Source organism: Lygodium microphyllum, chromosome 21, assembly GCF_053477565.2.
Source record: "Lygodium microphyllum isolate KBCC chromosome 21, Lygodium_microphyllum_v1.1.10, whole genome shotgun sequence".
NCBI lineage: Eukaryota > Viridiplantae > Streptophyta > Polypodiopsida > Schizaeales > Lygodiaceae > Lygodium > Lygodium microphyllum.
Window position 1 is genome coordinate 45,127,740 of NC_141155.1, and position 21,163 is coordinate 45,148,902.

At 40.8% G+C, this 21,163-nt stretch overlaps 1 protein-coding gene across 8 annotated transcripts; it reads right to left on the reverse strand.

Moving 5' to 3' along the window:
• Positions 1 to 7,731: 7,731 nt before the first annotated feature.
• On the reverse strand, positions 7,732 to 15,255 carry LOC148017955 (uncharacterized). Of its 8 annotated transcripts, XM_087661127.1 has the most exons (6): positions 15,071 to 15,255; positions 13,191 to 14,952; positions 11,693 to 11,886; positions 11,237 to 11,595; positions 10,402 to 11,144; positions 9,481 to 10,316 (listed from the first exon to the last, which is right to left on the reverse strand). In XM_087661127.1, the coding sequence occupies exons 3-6, from the start codon at positions 11,879 to 11,881 to the stop codon at positions 9,832 to 9,834; spliced, it is 1,776 nt and encodes a 591-aa protein (XP_087517253.1). In that variant the 5' UTR covers positions 11,882 to 11,886; positions 13,191 to 14,952; positions 15,071 to 15,255; the 3' UTR covers positions 9,481 to 9,831. The 8 variants fall into 8 exon arrangements, 5 of the variants coding, with proteins under 5 accessions (XP_087517256.1, XP_087517255.1, XP_087517253.1 ...); XM_087661128.1 differs by lacking the exon at positions 11,693 to 11,886 and having other exon boundaries at positions 15,071 to 15,254; XR_015687609.1 differs by lacking the exons at positions 13,191 to 14,952; positions 15,071 to 15,255 and having other exon boundaries at positions 9,491 to 9,623; positions 9,713 to 10,316; positions 11,693 to 12,375.
• Positions 15,256 to 21,163: the final 5,908 nt, after the last annotated feature.

The window sequence follows — 21,163 nt, forward strand, 5'->3', positions numbered from 1 at the left end:
CATTGGAATCCCCTTGTGTCAAATAGTGCAATAGATCTAGCTTCTAAGTATTAGTCGAATCATGCTAGAAACACTTTGTGAATGCTACCTCTGCCACATCATATGTAGGCCACACTTGCTCCTCTGCCAATGAGGTTGCCACCTTCTTCTGCATACGTGATTCAAGCATTGCCTTCTAATGAACTAGATCAATTTGATTTGGAAAATTGATATCATAAGCTGCCTCAAATTTCTTGATGAAGTCATCCAGATCCTTGGGCACCAAACCTTTGAATTTGGGAAAAGGAATCTTAGGTGCCATTGAATGATGTAAAGGAGGGATAGGAGGAATGACCACCGAGTTTCTAAGGAGAAGTATTCACCTGCTAACTTTAGTGGTGTCTGAGGGGCAATTAGCAAAATTAATGAAGATCCTGGAGCTAGAGGAATTGATCATGATCGTAGAGGGTGCAATGATGCCAAAATCCAATCTTTGTCAAGCTCCACATCATCACTACATGAAGTAAATAAGCTAGGAATCTCGAGAGTTCATGATCACGTTTGTGTGGTACATTGCCATACATTTTTAATGATATAGATGTTGGAGTATTGTTGATATATTTCTTGATTAACGTGGCTACTCTTTGCCATTGCAATAGTGATCTAAATATTGAATCATGGTTCTAGGTTTTTATTCTCTATGATGTAACATGGATATCATTATATTTGATGGTTTTTTGACCAAGGCATGTTATCTTTGAAATGGTTGGATTGTTTTTCTCTTTGGATTAAGGGATATATGGGTTCAAGTTATGGGTACCATACAACCATCCACTAGGCTGTGCTAGGTATTAGGGTTTGAATTACCATCTTACTACCTTAGTATTTATGTTTTTGATGTGCTATGGTATAAATAACCCATAAAATTCAAGAAAAAGATTGTTGTCATGATGTACCAATCATCATGTATGATTTCTTGGGATTCTCTGATAATGATAATATTCAAGAAAACACCTATTCTTGGCTATTCATGATGCAACCTGAAATTTTGTATCATTTTCCTAAAGATTCAATAATATTGCGTGTCACTTTCTTGTTTAAGAAATATGTGGGCTACAATATGAACCTGTTTTTGTATTCAGTCAGTTAGCATTATGTGTTGGTGGCTATTGTTCTTGTTTAATGTGGTGCATATTAGAGTAGACTAATTCACGAAGTTTTGTGAAGTTTAAAACCAAGATAAAATTATTTAGTGTAGGAAACTTTCAAGAAGGAATGTATGAAGCATTATCGGGGAGAAATATAGAACACTTTATTGAGTCAAATTTTTTTAGGTTCTATTCAAAACTAAGGATCATAAAGAATAAAGCTAATGATATATCATATTTCAACAAAAGAAATCCTTGATTACTAAATTAATGAAATGTTTACACAAGCAAAACTTATCATATCAAAATTAATCTAGACATTATTTCAAGAACATGATTGTTTCAAGAAAATGTTTGGAAGCAACTCTACAGTTTTCTAGTAAGTAAAACAAAGGTAAGGAATTAATGTTGTTTTTGAGCTTGCAAGAGCACACTCTATATCAATTGAGAAACAAAAAAGTGTTCATAATACCATTATATACAATGATCACATATGGACACCTCTAGATCACATTGTTTCTCATAGCCACATCAAATCTTATCAAGCACAAAAACTCTCCATAGAACTTCAAGGTAAGCACATATACATTCTTCTCAATCCAAGACAATGCATCACCTATTTTATCAAAAGAAAGCCTTTAGTATCCTATAAATTGAAGTGCTTATACCAATAAACATTAACCAAGACAACATACCTATCGAAGTAATCCAAGCAACCAACCATCCATTATCTCCCAAAGTGGCAACAATAGAACTTTAATTGCAAGTGAATATGTGCCTCCATGAGAATGTTCCAAGCAAGTAAGGTACGTTCTTTATATCAATCAAGCATCTAGTGGGAAAGTCAGTAAATACCACATCACAAGTCTATTTCACCAACTTCCCATTTCTTACATATGTCATATCATCTTTAACAAGCTTGGAAAAGAACTCATGTATTGTCTTGTAAGCATTAATCCTTTTCCTTGCAACAAAATCTTATCCCATAAACAAGTAGTCCCTTGTCACAAATCGTGTGGATGGGGGACTTGCCCAAGGTGCTCCACCAAACACACACAATACATGTAAGGAAAGAACACAAGAAGAGATATGGAGGCCAAAATGTTTTATTGCTTATTTTTCTTTCTTCTCCCTTACACTATATGATGTATGCAAAGTATAGATAATATACACCATAAAGGAAAGCTTACTAAAGAAACATCAAGCTTATCATCCAAACTCTCTGACCCACTAGAATTTCCATCAAGAATAGAATGACTAGTAGATACATCATTACCATTTGACACCTTCTTTTTTCCCTTGTCATTACTTGCAATACTACCAAATTTTTGGTCAAGGGTTTGTGATTCTTGCTTTTCTATCTACACATGGCTATCACAATTATCATTATCATCCAATGCATCTCCACTAGATTCATACTAACTACTCATCTAACCAAAAATAACATCCCTAGTCACTCTACACTCACCAATGATAGGGATATAACCATAGTGTTCTTTCTGTTTTGTAGAGTATCCAATAAGGAGAATTAGGACTAGATGGCTATGGCATGGTCTAATTGAAATATTTTTCAACCTTTGGATCTAGTTTTTTATGCAACTCATCAAGCACATGAACCGGCATCCAAAGTAAACATGCCACCAAGTTTGCTTAATTTTGCAATTAACTTACAATTATGATCAAAGCCTTCAACAGAATAACCCTTTGTATTAAATCTAACTTGCAGCCCTTGCTCTACCATGTGATAAAAAGTTACCAAAGTCGTTTGAGGATGAGTAAGATCTTCATTATGACAATCTTTGTCACCTTTATGGAAGCATAGATTTCTAGGTTTGAGATGGATATTACATATAATGCATATGATAGATACATTGATTGACCATCATTTAAGGACAAGGAAAATTCTCTAATGTGTAAAATTGGATAGCATGAATCTTCACTTGTCTCTACATTTCTTCAAATTGGACTCTGTAAACCCCACGTTTCTTCAAATTGCTCAACATGGTTATAGATGCATCTAAATCAACATACCATACATCATCACTTGTTCCCTTTCTTATAGCTCACAAGCATTTTACCTTTGAGTTGTTATCCATTTTAACCTTGAACATATACTTTTCTATAGTCTAGAGACGCATTTGCAACATTGTTTCTTTAATGATTAAACAAACTTGTGCATCACCATCTACATAAACCTAGTCAACTTTTCTTTCATATATCTATACATCCATTATATGTATTATATCTTCAACAATTGATAAGTTACAACCCCCACATGTTGATCTCTCATTCTTTCTTTTTTGATACTAACTTATCCGTGTCATTTCTTCTCAATGATGAATTCATTTGTAGCAAAGCTATCTATATGTGATATTAGCCTCTTTGCTTTTAAGATCCTCAAGCAAGTTACAAGCAACTTGATTGACTTCCATTTGAATTTTCCTTCTATATCTAGCCTTCTTGCTTCTCTCTAGTTCATTTACAACATGTTTTTATTTTTTATTTATTGCTACCCTTTGAGTATGTGTTTTGCCATGGGAGGAAGGAATGAGTAGGGAAGAGCTCTTAGCTCTTAGAATTTGCAATTACAAAGAAAACATGAAGACGTAGAGATTGGAAGAGGCTAGACTTCGTAACAAAGAGAGATTTTGATAGAAGACATAGCTTGAGGAGGTTGAAAGTCATTGAGGAAGCTAACTAGGTACTAGTGTGTGATAGTAGTCTTGATAATCATCATAGTACATTAGACATATGTTTAAAAGATTGTTCGGACCATATTTTGTGAAGCATGCTTGTGATAATGCCACATATGCTCTATGTGAATTGGATGGGACATATTTGAATATAACTATTACAGGGAAGAAGATCAAGTTGTTCAAGAGAAGAGAATTAGAGACCTATGAGGAGGAGGAGCTTAAATAAGAGTCTACCCATGAAAGCATTAAAGAAGGTGAGGATGATGATCTTGTGGAAGATGAGAAAGATCTTCATCTTGCACAAGAGTAAGATAGAGTGGCACATGTTGAAGGATGTGCATGTTTAGAGGGCGTGGATGTCATGGTACTCCATGTCTATGGGTTGAAACCTTATAGGATTTCTATGTCTATGGGATGTGTTTGTCAATGTTGAGGAGAGTTGTACTTGATTTGCTAGTGTATGTTAGTAGTTTTAAAGTCAATGAGAACAAAATATGTCATGTACCCCTTGTTGAACATCTAAGTGGTCATTTCAATGTCCAAAACAAAAGGTTGAGGGCTAAATGCTATGCTTATTGTCTCCAAGAGTAGCTCCATCTTTTTCAATGCAAATATTATGGGCTACACACAAATGCCTATAGAGCAAGCTAAATTGGTAGGGAACGAAAGTTCTTTTATGTTGAAACTAAAGAAATAACACAAAGAAAGGAGGGTGATGATGGGACAAGATTGACATGTGCTTGTGGATGCATGCATACTAGAGATTTGGGTGAGATTTAGGAGTGTTGTAATACTATTATATAGGGATTTGCAGGGTTGAAGTGATATGATTAGAGTTTGTAGAGTACTTTGCTTTGATTTGGGTGCTACCTCTTGCATATTGACCACCCAAAAATGGGGTTTTTGTGGAAAGATTTGGGATCTCTCTCTTCCTACTACTATAGCTTAAAGCTTGTAGGGTTTTTATGTTGAAAATACAAGTGTTTCAAAGCTTTTACTTAGGGAATTCATTGTTCTTTGAAATGTTTTGTTTCAAGTGTGTCACAGGGTTATATTGATGTTGTTTTGAGTTCCTACTTGCATTATTTGTATAGAGATTGGTGTATTACACTCACTAAAAGCTTTTGGACTGAAGTGTCTAGGTCTGAGCTATTGCCTCAAAAGTGTTACTTGATTGAGCTATTCTCTTGGGCACAAGGTTGTAAGTTTGAAAGCAATAATGAAGTTGTAAAGAGATTCGAGAAAAAGATATTTGCAAGTAATAAATGATTTAGTTTGATTTCTCTCTTGATAAAATGAGGTTCCACCTAGACCAGCTCATCAAAACCAACAACTTCCTTTGTATATAGATTGTATATTCTTTTCTTTAATACTAGAACAAAGTGATTTATAATAAAAATCATTAAATAGTATTGAGTAGGTATTTGGTTTGGGAATCCCTATGGATACCTCGTATCCGAGCAGACGGATAAGAAGTTGGTTTGTTCTACAATAGCCAACCAAATATAAGGATATTATAAAAACTAATTGATTCTTATGGTTTTTTCTTGAATATTTTCATGAGTATGTTTTACCAATTAGTCTCCAATGAAGATGATTAATTGCCTTTCTTTTGAGCTTAAAAAGGAAAGGAATCCATAAAAAATCACAACAATTGGAGCTCTATGTATTATCAATCAACTTTAAGAAGAGAAAGCATTGCTAGAACAAGAAGTTCATCATATAAAGAATGCAATGGATTTGCAAGTTTTTGATTGTTCTGAGATAATTAATTCTCTTGAGGAAGCTATTTTACAGAAAGGTAATGCAATTTCTTATTTGCATACTCAATTGAAGTTTTTGAGGAAACTAATTAGTTTCTCAATGAAGTTAAAGCAAATGGAATTATGTGACTATCTATAGTGGATATTTATAAAAGTCATGTTATTGTAAGAATGGTTGATATTGTAAGAATGCAAACCTCTCAACTTGTGAAAATCTAGATTCAAAGGAGCTAATGACTAAGGCTTGTGTATTGGACATGTACATATCTTGCACGAAACATGATGCCATGTACAAGGAGTATTAATGTTTGTTGTAAACTAGTGCATACTAGGATAGATATCTAACTTTAAACAATTTACAAACTCCTCAACCGTGAGATCAACCAAGATTTGTACTTGAATAGAGATAAAAATGTGAATGCACTACAGGATATAAACCTTATAGCGACGTTTAAAGCGACGAAAATACAAACAACAAAATTTGCCTCCGTCGTCGCAAAAAGCGCCGTTATTGACGACGCCATAGAATCGTCGCTATGTGCGTCGCTATATAGCGACGCATATAGCGACGGTTACAGAGAATTTGCGACGCTGACAGCGACGACAATAGCGACGCGTGCAGTAAATTTGCAACGCAAATAGCGATGGTAACATATAATTTTTTTTTTTTGTTGTGTGCTGTATGAGAGCCATACAAAATAGTTTCTGCACTGCTGCATACAAAGCGTTTGCAAACAAAAAGAATGTATACTGAAATCATAAAACTGATAGATGAAATAAATACATGATATCGCATAAAATGCGATTGGTACAATCATAAAACAATATCACTAATACATAGAAAATGTCTACATAGATCGGGCGACTAAAAACTAAAGGTATGTGAGCTCTAAGGATCCAAGGGCGAGCTACAAATCGTCGTCCCCCGAAAGCTCTTCCCGCTGTAAAGGAGCATCAAACGGATTCTGCAGAAAAAGAAACAACATATCAATCCACCATACAATAATGCATTCAAATATCTCATGGTAACTATGGACAAGAAAGATGAGTGACTTATTGGGCCGCCGCGTCTATACAATCGGTCGATCAATGATCTGAGACCGTGCCTCTCTGCATATCGAGTCTCAAGGCCTTGCGGATCGCGATTTGTAATGGAGTGCTGCAAAGAAAACAAAATGCTAACTGTTAGAAACATGATTGTTAGTACAAAGAATATCTCAAAAAAACAAATAAGCAAAACAAAAGAGAAACTTACAAAGTCCTCCAAATATGTCCTGTGGCCGCCACTCCCAAGATGATGTACCGATCTGGCCTCGATTCGTGCCCTCGCCGCCTCCCGCTGTGCTGACTCCAATGTCCTGGCGAATTTGTAGCCTCCTCCCTCAGTCGGCGCCAGTCGTCTGCATCTAACCACTCGGGCTTTGGAGCCCCACTCTTGATTGCCTTGCGTGCGTCGGATCGTCTATGTGACATGTATGCACGCATGCAATCCATCATCCAGCCCGTAGAGAATCTATCCACTGCGGCTGGCACCGGGAACTCCTCATGCAAGGATGCTACTATGTACTCCTTGCTCCCCTCCGGTATGTTCCTCCAATGATCCAGGACGTTGTGCCGAAAAACTTGTTGGCACAACTTCCTCATGCGAGCCATCACCCTCCTCCCCTCATCATTCATGATGATGGCTCCTGACCTGCCATCCACTAGGTATCCATAATCCCTAGGAGTGTGCCTTGTATGGGCCCTGTCCCATCTCCGTCCACGCTCCTGGGCATATCCAGGAGACCCCTAAACATCCAGTGTACCGACGGGGGTACCCTCTCCCGGAGTGCCACTCAAAGGGGTGCCACCAGAGAGGGTGCCACCAAAAGGAGTGCCACCAAAAGGCATGACATCTGCCGACGGCTGCGCAAAAGCCAGAGTAACTGGAGTGGACGTCCCCACAGGTGTGACAAATCCTGGAGGTGACCGAGCTCTAGCTGAACGACGAGACGGAGACACCGCATCCGTGTCTCCACAGCAGCACCCCCCTGATTCTCCTACAGTCGCAGTCCCTCCCTCTGGCCCAAGTCGCGAGCGTCAAGATCGTCTGCTCGAAGCTGAAGCATCTGATCGCGCTGAAGCTAATCTAGCAGAGCACCCTGACAATGAACGAGACAGCTCCTGATCTGCTATCTCTCTGAATCTCGCGAGTTGATCTGGAGACATACGTGCCATCATCTCCTGAAACTCCTCATCGCTCATCCCTCGACTCATCCTGAAAATGTCGATACTTGCACAGATAAAAAATAATATTAGAATAATCAATTTAAACTATACAAAACACATTAATATAAATCATTTTTGAAAAATCCCTCTTAAAATGCATATCTTATCTACCTTTATGGAAGATCTAAACAACGAATTGAGTAATACAATTCTCCAAGAATGAAGTATTCTATGGTCCCATGTTAATCTCCTGACACAACTCTGCATACACTGGAAGGTCGATAGACATGTCACCACAAAAGAACGAGTCTGCCTCGTTCTCAAAAAATTCTACGACTTCTGTATTTCCATCATTGTTAGCCGATGCGGGCTCCCTGCTCAAGGTGGCCTCCACCCCTTGTAATTTTGATCCCTCTATTTGCATATTTTCTTCATCTATGCCTGGAACATCACTTTGATCGTATACTCTCGCACCTCGAGGAGTTGAAGGTATAACATACCACCATCGAGGTTGTCGGGGATTTGGATAGAAGATTACATGTTCACAAACACTTACAAACCGTCTTCAAACCATTGTGACATAAACCATGTCGTATTACAATTAGCAAGCAAATGACTAGTTGTACCTGTTCACAATGGGCCGGCAACACAAAGGTGTCGCGCAAATCCATCCATTTTTTTTCGGAATCTATTTCGAGAAATCCAGATGGACCTCGTCGAACTGTTGCGCCAGCTCCTCCAAGTACCACTTTGAATCACTGCACATCGAATATTATCATGGAGAAGCTACGGTAATCCACCGTAATAATACTTTGCAAATTCCCAAAATACTCCATCTCATCCACAACCATGTTCAGATCTGTTGCTCGTCGCCGGCTCTCTTGCTCAAACCTTGCCATGACACCACAGTCCATTGTGGAGTGCATTTTGTCAATACGCTCCACTCGAAAATGCCGTCCACGCGACCACACTGCACTATATATTTTGTACTGCACATTGAAACACTCAAATTAGATGTAGCAAACAAATTTAGATATGACACATTCTAAACCCCTCATTACCTTTGGACTACATCCCCTCGAGAACTCCCACTCCTCCATTGAGACCTCTGTCCCTTCGCTGGATGCTGCGATCAAGGCTCCATGCAACCATCGTGTTGACATAAACCGCGGCATCTTCTCCATGCCTTCGGGATATCGAATCGGTCGGTGATGCGTGCTGCGTCGGAATTCAGCTCGCGCTTCCTCTCGATCTTGCCTTGCAATCTGGTACTTGGCGAGCCACGTCTCCATGGAGGCATGGTGCAACATACAAAAGCGATTCACCTTCTCTTCCATTGAGGCATCCATTCTTTTTTCTACCCCATTTCCAACCACCACATCTCCAGTCAGCTTGTCATCGTCCTTCAGCATCCATAGCATTTCATTGTCTGGTTCCACCGTTGGTAGCCATTGTGAGATATGCACTAATGCCTCTGACACCAACCAACCTTCCGCCATGCTACCTTCCGGACGAGCTCGTTGTCGCACAAAGCCTTTCAAGGTTTTCATGAAGCGCTCCAGGAAGAACATCCATCGCGTATGGACAGGTCCAGCAATCTCCACTTCATCCACAAGATGCACAAGAAGGTGAACTTGTATCGTGAGCATGCTAGTGGGCAGGTATTTCTCAAAGAGACAGACCGTCTCAACTGCTCCCTGCCTTGCGGATTCAATAGAGGACGTCAATATCTCTTTTTGTGAGATCCATTGCACCAAAGTCGACAGCTTGTAAATGGCCCCGCGAATTTCTGGAGTTAGGCATCCCGCGATCGCGATCGGTAGGACAAACTGCCACAAATGAGAAAGCATTAAGAATAATGGTCACTTTTCAAATTTCAAAATGTCCACACTAATTAAAATCCATTCTGTTCACAAACCTGACATATCTTATGCCAATCATGGGATTTTAGCCCAGACATTTGGTCATCTTTAGAAAATGCGGATCTGAGAGAACGCATCATACCCGTCGGAGTGTGGATAGACTTGATTACTTGCTTCACAATGCGCTCTTCTTTGGTAGACAAAACCCAGGGAGCGCGAGGAAGCTGCACTCTCCCTTCAGCACTCGACTGCGGCCAAACGCCTCCATCTTACCTACCTCCTTTAAATCCATTCGTGACCCTATAGTGTCTCTCTTTCCTGTGATGTGGTCCCATAGCAAGCTGCCCACATTTTTGAAAATATGCATGGGATCCAACAAGTGGTTGACCTGTAAGTGGGTCCAATATGGCAACTCGTAGAAAATTGAGAACCGTCGCATTCCATTTGGATGTGATTCCGGGTTTACCATTTTCAGCTCGTACCAGCTTGCAGCGTTCATACGTGCTGGAGGTCGTCCAAGAAAACCTTCCCTGAGTTCATGATCCTCCGGCAAGAAAGCGGCGTGTTCTTGATATACCATCTTCTTCATGGTTCGTGACCTTCGGGAGTCTAATTGTGGCCCACATAATGGACATGCATGATAACCTGAGGTAACGAGACCTGCAAGGCGATCCACGACCTAGTGAATACTTGATTGAATGAAATAAAATATAGATATTACCGGTGAGAATAAAGGTCTGCTCACCTGAGCACTCTCCCAATCCCGGAAAGTCATGCATCGTCCACATGAGAATGGCTCGAATGTTGGCTGACCGCCGACCATCGCGCTTGCTCATATCTTGCACTGTGACCCCCTCCTCCCACAAAATCTTAAGCTCATCGACTAATGGACGAAGATACATGTCCATATTTTTTACTTTGTAGCGGCCCGGGACGAGCAAGCTAAGGATGAGATGTCCTTTCTTCGTAGAAATCCATGGAGGAATGTTGTAGTTGACAAGCACTTTAGGCCACACACTGTAAGAAGTCGAGCGCAGACCGAATGGGTTCAGACCATCCATGGCGAGACCGAGCCGAAGATTCCTTGGCTCTCGCGCAAAGCCTGGGAAGGTAGAGTCAATGTGGCTCCATGTACGCGAATCTGCTGATATTCGTTGCACTCCATCCGTGGACCTATTCTGCACATGCCACGTTGTCAAGCTTGCCATGGCAGACGTGCGAAACATGTGGTTTATGCGGGGGATGAGCGGAAAGTGTCTGAGAACTTTTTGAGGGATAGTCTGCCCTTGCAAGTCCTGTCGATACCTGTGAGCACCACACTTTGGACATGTCTCCATAGTCTCGTATTCATCTTGAAACAATATGCAGTCGTTGATACATGCATGGATGTTATTGTAGTCCATGCTAAGCTTCCGTAAAACATGTTGTGCATCATCACGAGACTCAGGCATGGTGTTTGCAGGTGGCAATATATGATATTTCAATAACCTGAAAAAATCATAAAACACCTTGAAAAATCCATCCATGTTTGCAATAATACTGTTTTAAAAAAAAAACAATGAAGTCTATGTGCAAGGTACCTGAATAACTCAGTCACACTCGTATCGCTCCAACCGTATTTTGCTTGCACACTTAAGAGTGCAAGCAATGTCTTCAACCGAGATACTCGGCACCCATCATATAATGGTATGGATGCTTCCTCTCTAAGCGGGTCAGATGTCTCAACATCCATGGGAATCAATGCATCGATCATTGCCTCCATCTCAGGCTCGAAGATTGTAGGCAAGTCGGGAAGGTTGTCTGTCTCCTCTGGCATTGACGATATAGATGGGCCTTGCGAGTGGTCGATTGGCTCCTGCAATCCATCCATCGCACGTCCACGAACTCTTCTAATTGGCCGCAAAGGGTGCACTCCCCCTTGGGTTGAGACATCACCCCCCTGGATACAAAATTTTCCAACAAGACCCAATCTTATTGTGTATGGTTTTCAATTAGCTTGAGAGTACAATGCATGAAAAATGCTAACTTCAAATTACCGTTTGCTGAAAATTTGCAAACGCCTGATCAATGATCTCAGATTGAAACTCGCCAAATCGTCGTACGTGTTCTATAGACAATTGGTGTTTTCGTCTAATTGCCAACTTGCATTGAGAGCAAGGACATGGGACACGCTGATTAAGATACGACTTGCGGTCTTGAACAATAGGACCTTCTTCGTTTGCCATCTTATCTACATTACAGCAAACGAGGCTTAAAATGGATAGCTTTATGGAGATGTACGTCAAGTTGCAAGTTGACCATAAACCTTGCATTGTATATAGTAGTCGAGAGATTTTCCGATGTTATATCTCGGCCTTGTATCATGCTCAACGATTTGTTTGTCCCGGTAGATAATTTTTTGTTATATCTCGGCTTTGAGTATAAGTAATCCATTTTAAAATTAATGCGCGCCATCTATGAAATTTTATAACTATAGTAATAAAATTTATTTCAATCAATTCTACTCATAGTCATAAGACCTGAGAGAAATTATCCTATACTCAATTTAAGGGTTTCTTCTTCTATAACAATAATTTTGGGTTCATTTTGATGAAGTACGTGGCCGTATGCAAAGCACATTGCATACCATTATCAATACGTATATTATCTTAAATTTCCTTCCCTTCCCTCTCCCTCTCTTTCTCTCCCTCTCCCTCTCTTCCTCTCTTTCTCTCACCCTCTCCCTCACCCTCTCGTTCTCTTTCTCTCCCTCTCTCATTTCCTCCCTCCCCCTCCCCCTCCCTCTCCCTCCCTCTTTCTCCCTCTCCCTCTCCCTTGCTCCCTCTCCCTCCCCCTCCCTCTTTCTCTCCCTCTCTCATTTCCTTCCCCTCCCCCTCCCTCTCCCTCCCCCTCTCCCTCTCTTTCTCTTTTTCTCCCTCTCCCTCTCTATCTCTCTTTCTCTCTCATTTCCTAAACAAGCAAAAAATAAAGTGATTTAAACATCCTCCAAGCAAAAGGGAGAGGGAGAGATACAATGCACTCTCCCTCTCTTTCTCTTTCTATCCCTCTCTCATTTCCTTCCCCTTCCTCTTCGTCTCACTCTATTTCTCTCTCATTTCCTCTCCTAAACAAGCAAAAAAAAAAGTGATTCAAACATTAAACAAGCAAAAGGGAGAGGGAGGGAGAGAGAGAATGCACTCTCCCTCCTTCTCTCTCTCTTTCTCTTTCTCTCCCTCTCCTATTTCCTCCCCCTCCCTCTCCCTCTCCCTCTATTTCTCTTTCTCTTTCTTTCCCTCTCCCTCTCCCTCTCCCTCTCCCTCTCTTTCTCTCTTACTCTCTCATTTCCTCTCCTAAACAAGCAAAGAAGAAAGTAATTTAAACATTAAACAAGCAAAAGGGAGAGAGAGAGAGAGAATGCACTCTCCCTCTCTTTCTCTTTCTCTCCCTCTCTTTCTCTCCCTCTCCCTCTCCTTCTCTTTCTTTTCCTCTTCTAAACAAACAAAAGAGAACGATTTAAACCTTCAACAAGTAAAAGAAAGAGAGAGGGAGACTCACCAATGAGATATGGCGAGCGTGGGCGGCTTCTCTTTGCAACGAGGGCTCCTCCTCTCCTTCGTGAACAACGACGGTGGTAGTGGCGGCGGCGGCGGCGGCAGCAAGTCTCTTCCTCCTCTTCTCTCACAAAGCCTTGGCTCTCTCCCTCGCTCTCTCCCTCGCTCTCGCTCTCAAAAGGCGAAGAAAAGAAAATGAAAACGGCGCTCTGGTTTCGGCCGCGCTTTTTTTCCCTGCGGCGTCGCTATTGGCGTCGCTATTTGCGTTGCAAATGCGACGCAAATAGCGACGCATATAGCGAATTTGCGACGCATATAGCGATGCCAATTGTGACGCCAATAGCGACGCCTATAGCGACGCCGATATCCGCCGTCGTTATTGCCCCATTCCCTTGTAGTGATGGTGTACCTCTATTGCACTTACTCTTGACTCTCTAGCCAACAAAGCACCTTGCAATAGAATCCATATGAGCCAATGTCTTCATGCTTCAAGTATAGTAATGAGAATGTGAGAGGACTATAGACGGTCTTTAAATCTTCAACATCCAGAAACATCAAGCTCCTTGTTTCCCTAGCGAAACAACCTACCAACTATCTCAACTAAGTAGCAATGCAATCGTGCATGCTAAACCATACCTTCACCTTCTCAAAATTAAGTGGTAATAACATCAATTAGTCATAGCTTCAGCTTACCAAGTAGGGAAAAGTGCACTAAGTTGGGGGGGCCTAAGTCGTAGGATAGAAGGGTCAAAAGATTGCCACCTACTGAGAGCTAGGGCACTCTTCCTCCATGGAAGCTCAATGTAGATTTCTTGCACTCAAACCAAGCATACAAACCCCCTTAAAATCCCAAAAAAAAAGAAAAAGGTTAGGCATTCAATGCACTTGTGAGAGCATTTGAAGCAAAAATTGGTAAATGGGTTGTCCAAAAAGAGGTACCTATAGCATGACAAGGAGAAGCATTCAAACATATGTTATCAAGGAACAGATGCATGATGGGTTTTAAACCGTTGTCAACCAATAGATTGTTCTCTCCTCGTACACGCTCACTAGCCCATTCACATGTGTGACATGGTTGGGCCCGAAGTTTACCTTGTTCCCCCGTATCCTGGTAGACTAACGGGTGGTGAGAAGAACACACTTCTAAAACGGAAACCGTTCTTAATATTCATTTATCGAGTGGCTTCCTGCTTCATGAATGTAGCATCAGTTTGACTGTATTTATAACTGTTGCTGGGGTTCGGATGTGTCAAATACACGCATCCAGCTTTGGTTAATGCAAGAAGGAAAATGGCGCATTATGAGCAGAGGTACGGGGATTGCGATTGAAGACATAAAGAAACTTTGCCATGCCAAAGCCTTTGGGCTGGGATTACCTCGATTGATCCATCAATGGACTTTACAAGACGATATGGGCGCGCACACACACACAGAGAGAGAGAGAGAGAGAGAGAGAGAGAGAGAGAGAGAGAGAGCGCAAAGGGTGCTCATCATTATCGACAGGGCCGTTCAGTGATCCCTCACACGCAGACAAGATTAAGGGCAACATCCCTTCCTGCACTGAAGCGTGCATTTATTATTAGCCGCAATGACGCAGCACTCGTACTCGGAGCTCGGTTCTTGCTTCTTCTTCTTGGAATCCACCGTGTACGTATTGGTATTGCATGGGCAGGCTGCTAGCTCTCTTCCCTGATAAAATCGGAATTCAGCCAGCATAGGATCATGCCGCCTCGCCGCCACATGGGAGGAATGTTGAGTATATGCAGCTGTCATCAACAAACCAATTCCAGAAGGATCAGTGAGTATTATGAACTATCTACATAAGAGATTGCCAAAAGATCGCATTGATTGTGAAGCAAAGCTGGGCAATGTTAGCTTGTAAACCTTTGCCTACGGCTGTGACCGCGGGAGTATTAATCATCAGGAGACTGATAAGAACAGCGAACAGAGAGAGGCAGTAGGCGAGTCCAGGTGAGCAAGTCATTCTTCACTATTCACGAGTGTGCCTGCAGACTGGCGAGAGAGTAAAGAAGACGTGAAGTATTTGTGATATCTGTGTGAGATTTACAAAAGTAAAGTGACTTGAGGGGGAGGCTGGAGCGCACTACCCAGTGATTCCACCTTTACGCCAGTGATTCCACCTTTACGCCAGCCTTATCTGCACAGGGCCCAGGCCCCACTGCCTGCTGGTCCTGGTCCCCCAGGCCACACGTTGGCTTTTTCAGAGTTGTGTGGTTTTTGGCCTTTATGCGCTCTTCGCTCTTTCAGAGTTCTTGCAAACCAAACGAGAACCAAAGATTCGCTACAGATGCAAATCAATGGCAAACATAATAATTAATTGAAAATTATATATATTAAAGCATTGCTTAAAAATACAATGACTAGACAAAAACTTCAATAGTAATGCCTCATTGCCTTGACATGGTGTATATCATGCCTTAGTATCGATCGAGATTGGTAAGGACAACTTTAGAAGCGAATGCCCAATTCGATTGACATACTTGATTTGGCAATATACTTGTCGAACCTATTCTCAACATGTTACATAGCATTACAAAAGAAATGGGTAATGTGCTCTATATCACATTGTTGCCAAGCCCCTTCATAACTAGGCTTTGTCTCTTGTGACATATTGATGTAAACAAACAAAAAGAAAGAGTCTAGATGAATCAACCAAGAGCACACACACACAATGGAGACTTCAGCATACAAAGAAGTAGGTCTAAAATCTTCTTCTTCTTCTTCCATGCAAAAGACAGTCTACAACATGATAAAAGATTCATATAAAAAGTACTAAGACATATGTACATGTGGTGACTAAGTGTAAACCTGCTCAGGATAATGAGGTGGCAAAATGAATGTGCCATAACCAAGAGTGAACCATGTGGATATAGTCTAGTTGTAAAAGCATCGGTATATCCTCCATATCGGTTATTTGATGTGCCAATGAGTAAAGTCCTACAACATCACCTAAGGTGTGTAGTGGATGCCAACTCATGTCAAGTCAACACTCCTCCTCGAGCTCAACATAAGTTCATGAATTTCAAGCATAGTCCTGAAGTAATAAGCTTCTCAACTCCCAAGGCCTTAGTGAAACTATCTGTAGCCTAATCCTCTGTATTGACATTATACAAGTCAATATCACTCGCCAAACCTTGCTCTCAAATGAAATGGTAATGGACCTCTATGTGATCCATCCATGTATGATACATGGGGTTCCAAGTCCTTTGAATGCTACTAAGATTATCATAGTAGATGTTAATCTTCTTATCCGCCTATAGCCCCAAATCACCAAGTAGTCTATATAGCCAAGCTACCTCACATATTGCAAAATGCAATACCCATGTACTTTGTCTTAGTACTAGATAATGCAAGTGTAGGTTATTTCATTCTAGTAGCTTGGAAAGCATGTCAGGTGCAATTCCTCATCCATAAAGCTTTCTTAGAGTTGTTTTTTTCCATATCTTGCCTATAGAGCCCCCTTACTAATGGCAACCCCCTTCTCAATACAGAAGATGATCCAAAAAGACAGCTGCCTATATAGTTGATGCTCTCTGTTTTTGTGATATTACACTGCTTTGGATCAATGACTATGGTATTGTTATTTAGGCATGTCCCTCTTATGGGGATTTATTTTGCTCTCAATTGTGCATCAAATGATCATCACTACACCTACTCATGCTCCTTTTCTCCACCTGCCTTTGCTTGGGTTCTTCTCCCTCTTTTCAAAATCTTTCGTGGCTTTAACACCCCTCTCTCATGTTGGGGGTAAAGGCATGTGTGCTTAGCTGCCTGTATATTAGTTGCACTGGCAGTACCTGCACACTTGTACAATGCAAGTGGCAGATGCCCATCACTATCACTTCATTCTTTATTCTTTCAGTGGCATTTGAATAAAGGGAAGACCAGTCACGCAATGTGATTGTTGGAGTTCCCACACTGTATGTTTCTCTCTCTTGCTCTTGCTCCTTTCCACCATAGCTCTTGCTTCCACTTGCATGCTTTCACTTCAAGGCTCACCTCCCTTGAATTGGTATCAGATCCATCTTCTCACGAGCTTGGCTGCTTGCATTCGAAGATTTCTTCATTGGTAACCATGATTTCTCATTCAAAGGTATGCTTTTGATACTCCATGTCTTCTAGGCTATTTCCAGCTGCATCAGACCTCTTCCAGGCCTTCCTTGGCAACCCTTAGAGCTTGCCTTGCCCCCAATTTTCCTCAACACAGCATGCAGTATCCCCAGGACAAGCTACATGATCTGCGCTTGATCTTCCCAGATCAGTTTGACTACTACTCCAGCCTATAAGTGGTTCCTAGCACTCTTGCCATCTTTGGTGATCATTGGCAACACCTCTCAGTACTTGTATTCAACATTAGGCATCAAACTTGAGCTCTACATTCATTATCATTGCTATTCATAGTTTTGGAAAAGCTTGTCCTGAGTTCTATAGTGCTTTTACATACTTATGTGATTTTCTATTGATGCCCATTGGGTATTGGATCACTTGTGGATGTTATGTCAATGCATTGGAGCTCATTTTTGGGTTGATTAGAGCACTTCATTTGCTTAGTTTGGATAGAGATTTGTTGTTGTTTATAATATGGCTGAAGCTTATATTATTAGTGAAAGCATATGCCGATTGCTCTTGGGTGCTTACCGACTATTGGAGGGATGTATCGATGCTTATGGATGATATGACATGCTTTGTCATGGTTCTGAAATGCATTTGAGCAGTGATTGAAGCTAATTTGGATTGACATTGTCTGTCACTTGCTACAGAAGGCATCCACTTGAGATAATTTATGCCTATTATCCTTGGATGATACTCAAGCTATCCACTTGGATGTTAGATGTTTGATATGGATGTTATATGTATTGGCTATGTATGGCGGACATTTGGGCTTTGTCTTAACTTGCATTGAGTTATTTTGGAGCTTTGGACAATGACATTGGTTTGTTAGTCATTGATTCGGATTCTATTGTGGATACTTTGTCGACCACCTTGATTTGGATACTCCAAATGTATGTCATTATATCTTGGATGTTGGATGTTATGTACATTATGTATCTAAGTTTTTCTTGCTCATTCTGCATTTGATTTTGTTGATGTGGGAGCTGCTTCGTTGACTTTGTTGTTACATAGAGCTTATTGGTAACACAGTAGAGCTTGACTTTTGACACAGTGGGATATTTACATATACATGCTCTCTTTACATGCTATTTGTCTATAGTTTATGCCTTGAGGGTTGATCTGATTCGACTCTATCTTGGACTTGCACCGACCTCTATCAGGTCTTGTCGGCTATGCATACACCTATCTTGGCTTCTTATTGATCTTCTGCTACCCTGCTCAGTCATCAGTCATGCCTTTGGTAGACCCCCTCAGTTATTGCAAGACTAGCTACATGCATGGTTGGTTATGCCAGTTGATGTACTCTCCTACTGACATATTGTAGTTGACAGATTTAGGTGCTTGTCTCATGTATGCGAGTTGCTAGAGTTTCTTACATACCCCGCATGATGCAGGCTATCACTTGGTAGTTCTAGTTTGTCATGTCTCAATGAAAGCTCAGTTTTGGCTTTGTTTTCTTACAATTGTACTTTATTTACAACAAGCTATAATTCTACACTATGCATCATTTAATGAGGGTAATCACTTCTATTTGACTCTATTTTGGTCATACCTTGTGCATAGCATCTTGGTTCAATAGTTCCTCATGCTTTGGGCTTAATTTAGTAGTGATTTTGAGGCTATCTTAGTAATTACAGTAGCATGCTTTGAATGTGTACTTGTTTATCTTCATTATGGCTGGTGGCTTGAATGACAGTGCTATGTTCAATATTGAAAAGTTGGATGGCACCAACTATAGCTATTAGAAGGCCCAAATCTAGCAAGTTTTAGTGTAGAAAATGTAGGTTAGGCCTTTAAAACATAAGGGTGTCAAGCCTGAACTTATTGATGTAGAGGATTGGGCTGAACTAGATGAGCCATATAAGTCCACCATCATACTGTCCCTCTCTAAGCAAGTATTTTATAATTTTGTCTTTGATGGGTAGTTCGTATGGGACTTATGGGAAAAGATTCACAATGTCTATAGCTAGTAGAGCCTCGCTTCTCAGATGTGTTCATGTTGAAGCAACTCATGGACCTTTGCATGAAGGAGGGCACTTCTATGTCAGCTCACTTAAATGATTCTCATTCCATTATTGGTCATTTGTCTTCACAAGGGATTGAATTCAAGGGTACTCTTCTTCCTTTTTTCCTCTTAGTTACACTACTTGAATCATGGGGTACATTTCGTATTGCTATGTATGCCAACATGCCTACTGATGGTTTACATTGTAGGATATAGAGGGTGCACTCTTGATTGAAGAGGTTAACAAAAAGAATGTCGATGCTTCTCACACCACTCATTCTTTGACAATTAGAGGCAATAATGGTAGGAGCAGTAATGCCTGCTATGGGAAAGGCTCTCAATAGTCTCGCTCTCAATCACGTGGACAGTCTCCCAGTAAGTCCTATGGTCGTTGTCCTTCATTGACTTGTCATTACTATGGAAAAGTAGGACATATTCGGTCGCAATGCCATAAAATGCGTGAAGACAAGCACAAGGAAAAGGGCAAGAGTAAAGTATATGACAAAAATAATAATCGCAACATTGTCCCTAGCAAGTGAAGTGTTAAGATTAAAGAGATTAATATTGTGCAAATTGATTCTGATGATGATTGTATACTTTTAGCTTCTTCTCTTGATACTTCACACAGTTGATTGATGCTTTATTAGGGTATACTCAATGCTGACTGTGCTGATAGATTCAGGGCTTCCTTTCATGTGACCCCTCACAAAGAATGGTTTCACTCCTATCACAATATAATTAAATCTATCTATTTGGGTAATGACTTGACATTGGAGATAGTTGGTATTGGTGATGTCGAGCTCCGGTAGCATGTTTACTCTTCATGATGTACATCGTGTATCGGTTCTCATGATGAAGAGCCTTATCTTTGCTGGCACTTTGGATGATGCAAGTTATGTAGCTTCCTTTGGTGATTCCTCATGGAAGATTACCCATGGGAATCTTGCCATTGCATGTGGTGCTAAGCCCAATACTCTCTACCCCTTGCTTATATTTGGGTTAGTTGGCCATGTTTTGGAAGTGGATGCAGTTCCACGTGTATCTCTTTGGCATCGTCACCTTGGGCATATGTCCTTGAAAGAAATGAAAATGCTTACCCATTTGCAGTATCTTTTGCCCCTTGATTAGAAATGTTTTGAGTCCTGTGAACATTGTTTATATGGTATGCAGACATGCAATACACATAAAAAAGTTTGGTATGATATGCATGGGTTAGCCATTGGCTCTTTTTCATTCATACATATGTGGTCCCATGCTCTACAAGTCATTAGGTGACCCAAAGTATTTCGTTACCTTCATTGATGACTATATGCATAAGGTCTAGGCATATCCTATTAAGCAGAAATTGAAAATCTTGGCTATGTTTCAGTGTTAGCTTGCTTTGGTTGAGAACTAGTCTGGGTATAGGCTAAAATGCCTAAGGTTAGACAATGGGGGTGAGTATGTCTCTAAAGCCTTTAAGCAGTTTTGTGACAAGAGGGGTATTAAGTGTCAGTTGACCACCTTGTATACCCCACCCTAGAATGGCATGGTTGAGTGCATGAATAGAACAATTTAGGAGCGAGTTTGCAGTATGCTTAGCCAAGTAGGCTTACCACAACATTTTTGGATTGAGATAGTTACTATACTACTGGACACTTGATAAATCGGTCCCCCTGTATTGCTCTTAACTATTAGGTTGTAGAGGAGGTATGGTTTGGAAAACTCCCTCATATGCTCATTTGTGTGTCTTTGGTTGTGACACTTTTTGCTATGTATCCAACGACAAACGCAATAAACTGGATCCTAAAGTCTAGGAAATGCATCTTTCTTTGTTAGGGGATACACGTGGGATGGGC

Bases quoted from the DNA above. Each gene is read 5' to 3' on its own strand.
- LOC148017955 (XM_087661126.1), bottom strand. From the start codon at position 11,968: ATGCAAGGTTTATGGTCAACTTGCAACTTGACGTACATCTCCATAAAG. The intron at 11,145-11,236 runs GTACCTTGCACA...TGATTTTTTCAG, and splicing joins AGTGTGACTGAGTTATTCAG to GTTATTGAAATATCATATAT. The intron at 10,317-10,401 runs GTGAGCAGACCT...ATCGCCTTGCAG, and splicing joins GGGATTGGGAGAGTGCTCAG to GTCTCGTTACCTCAGGTTAT.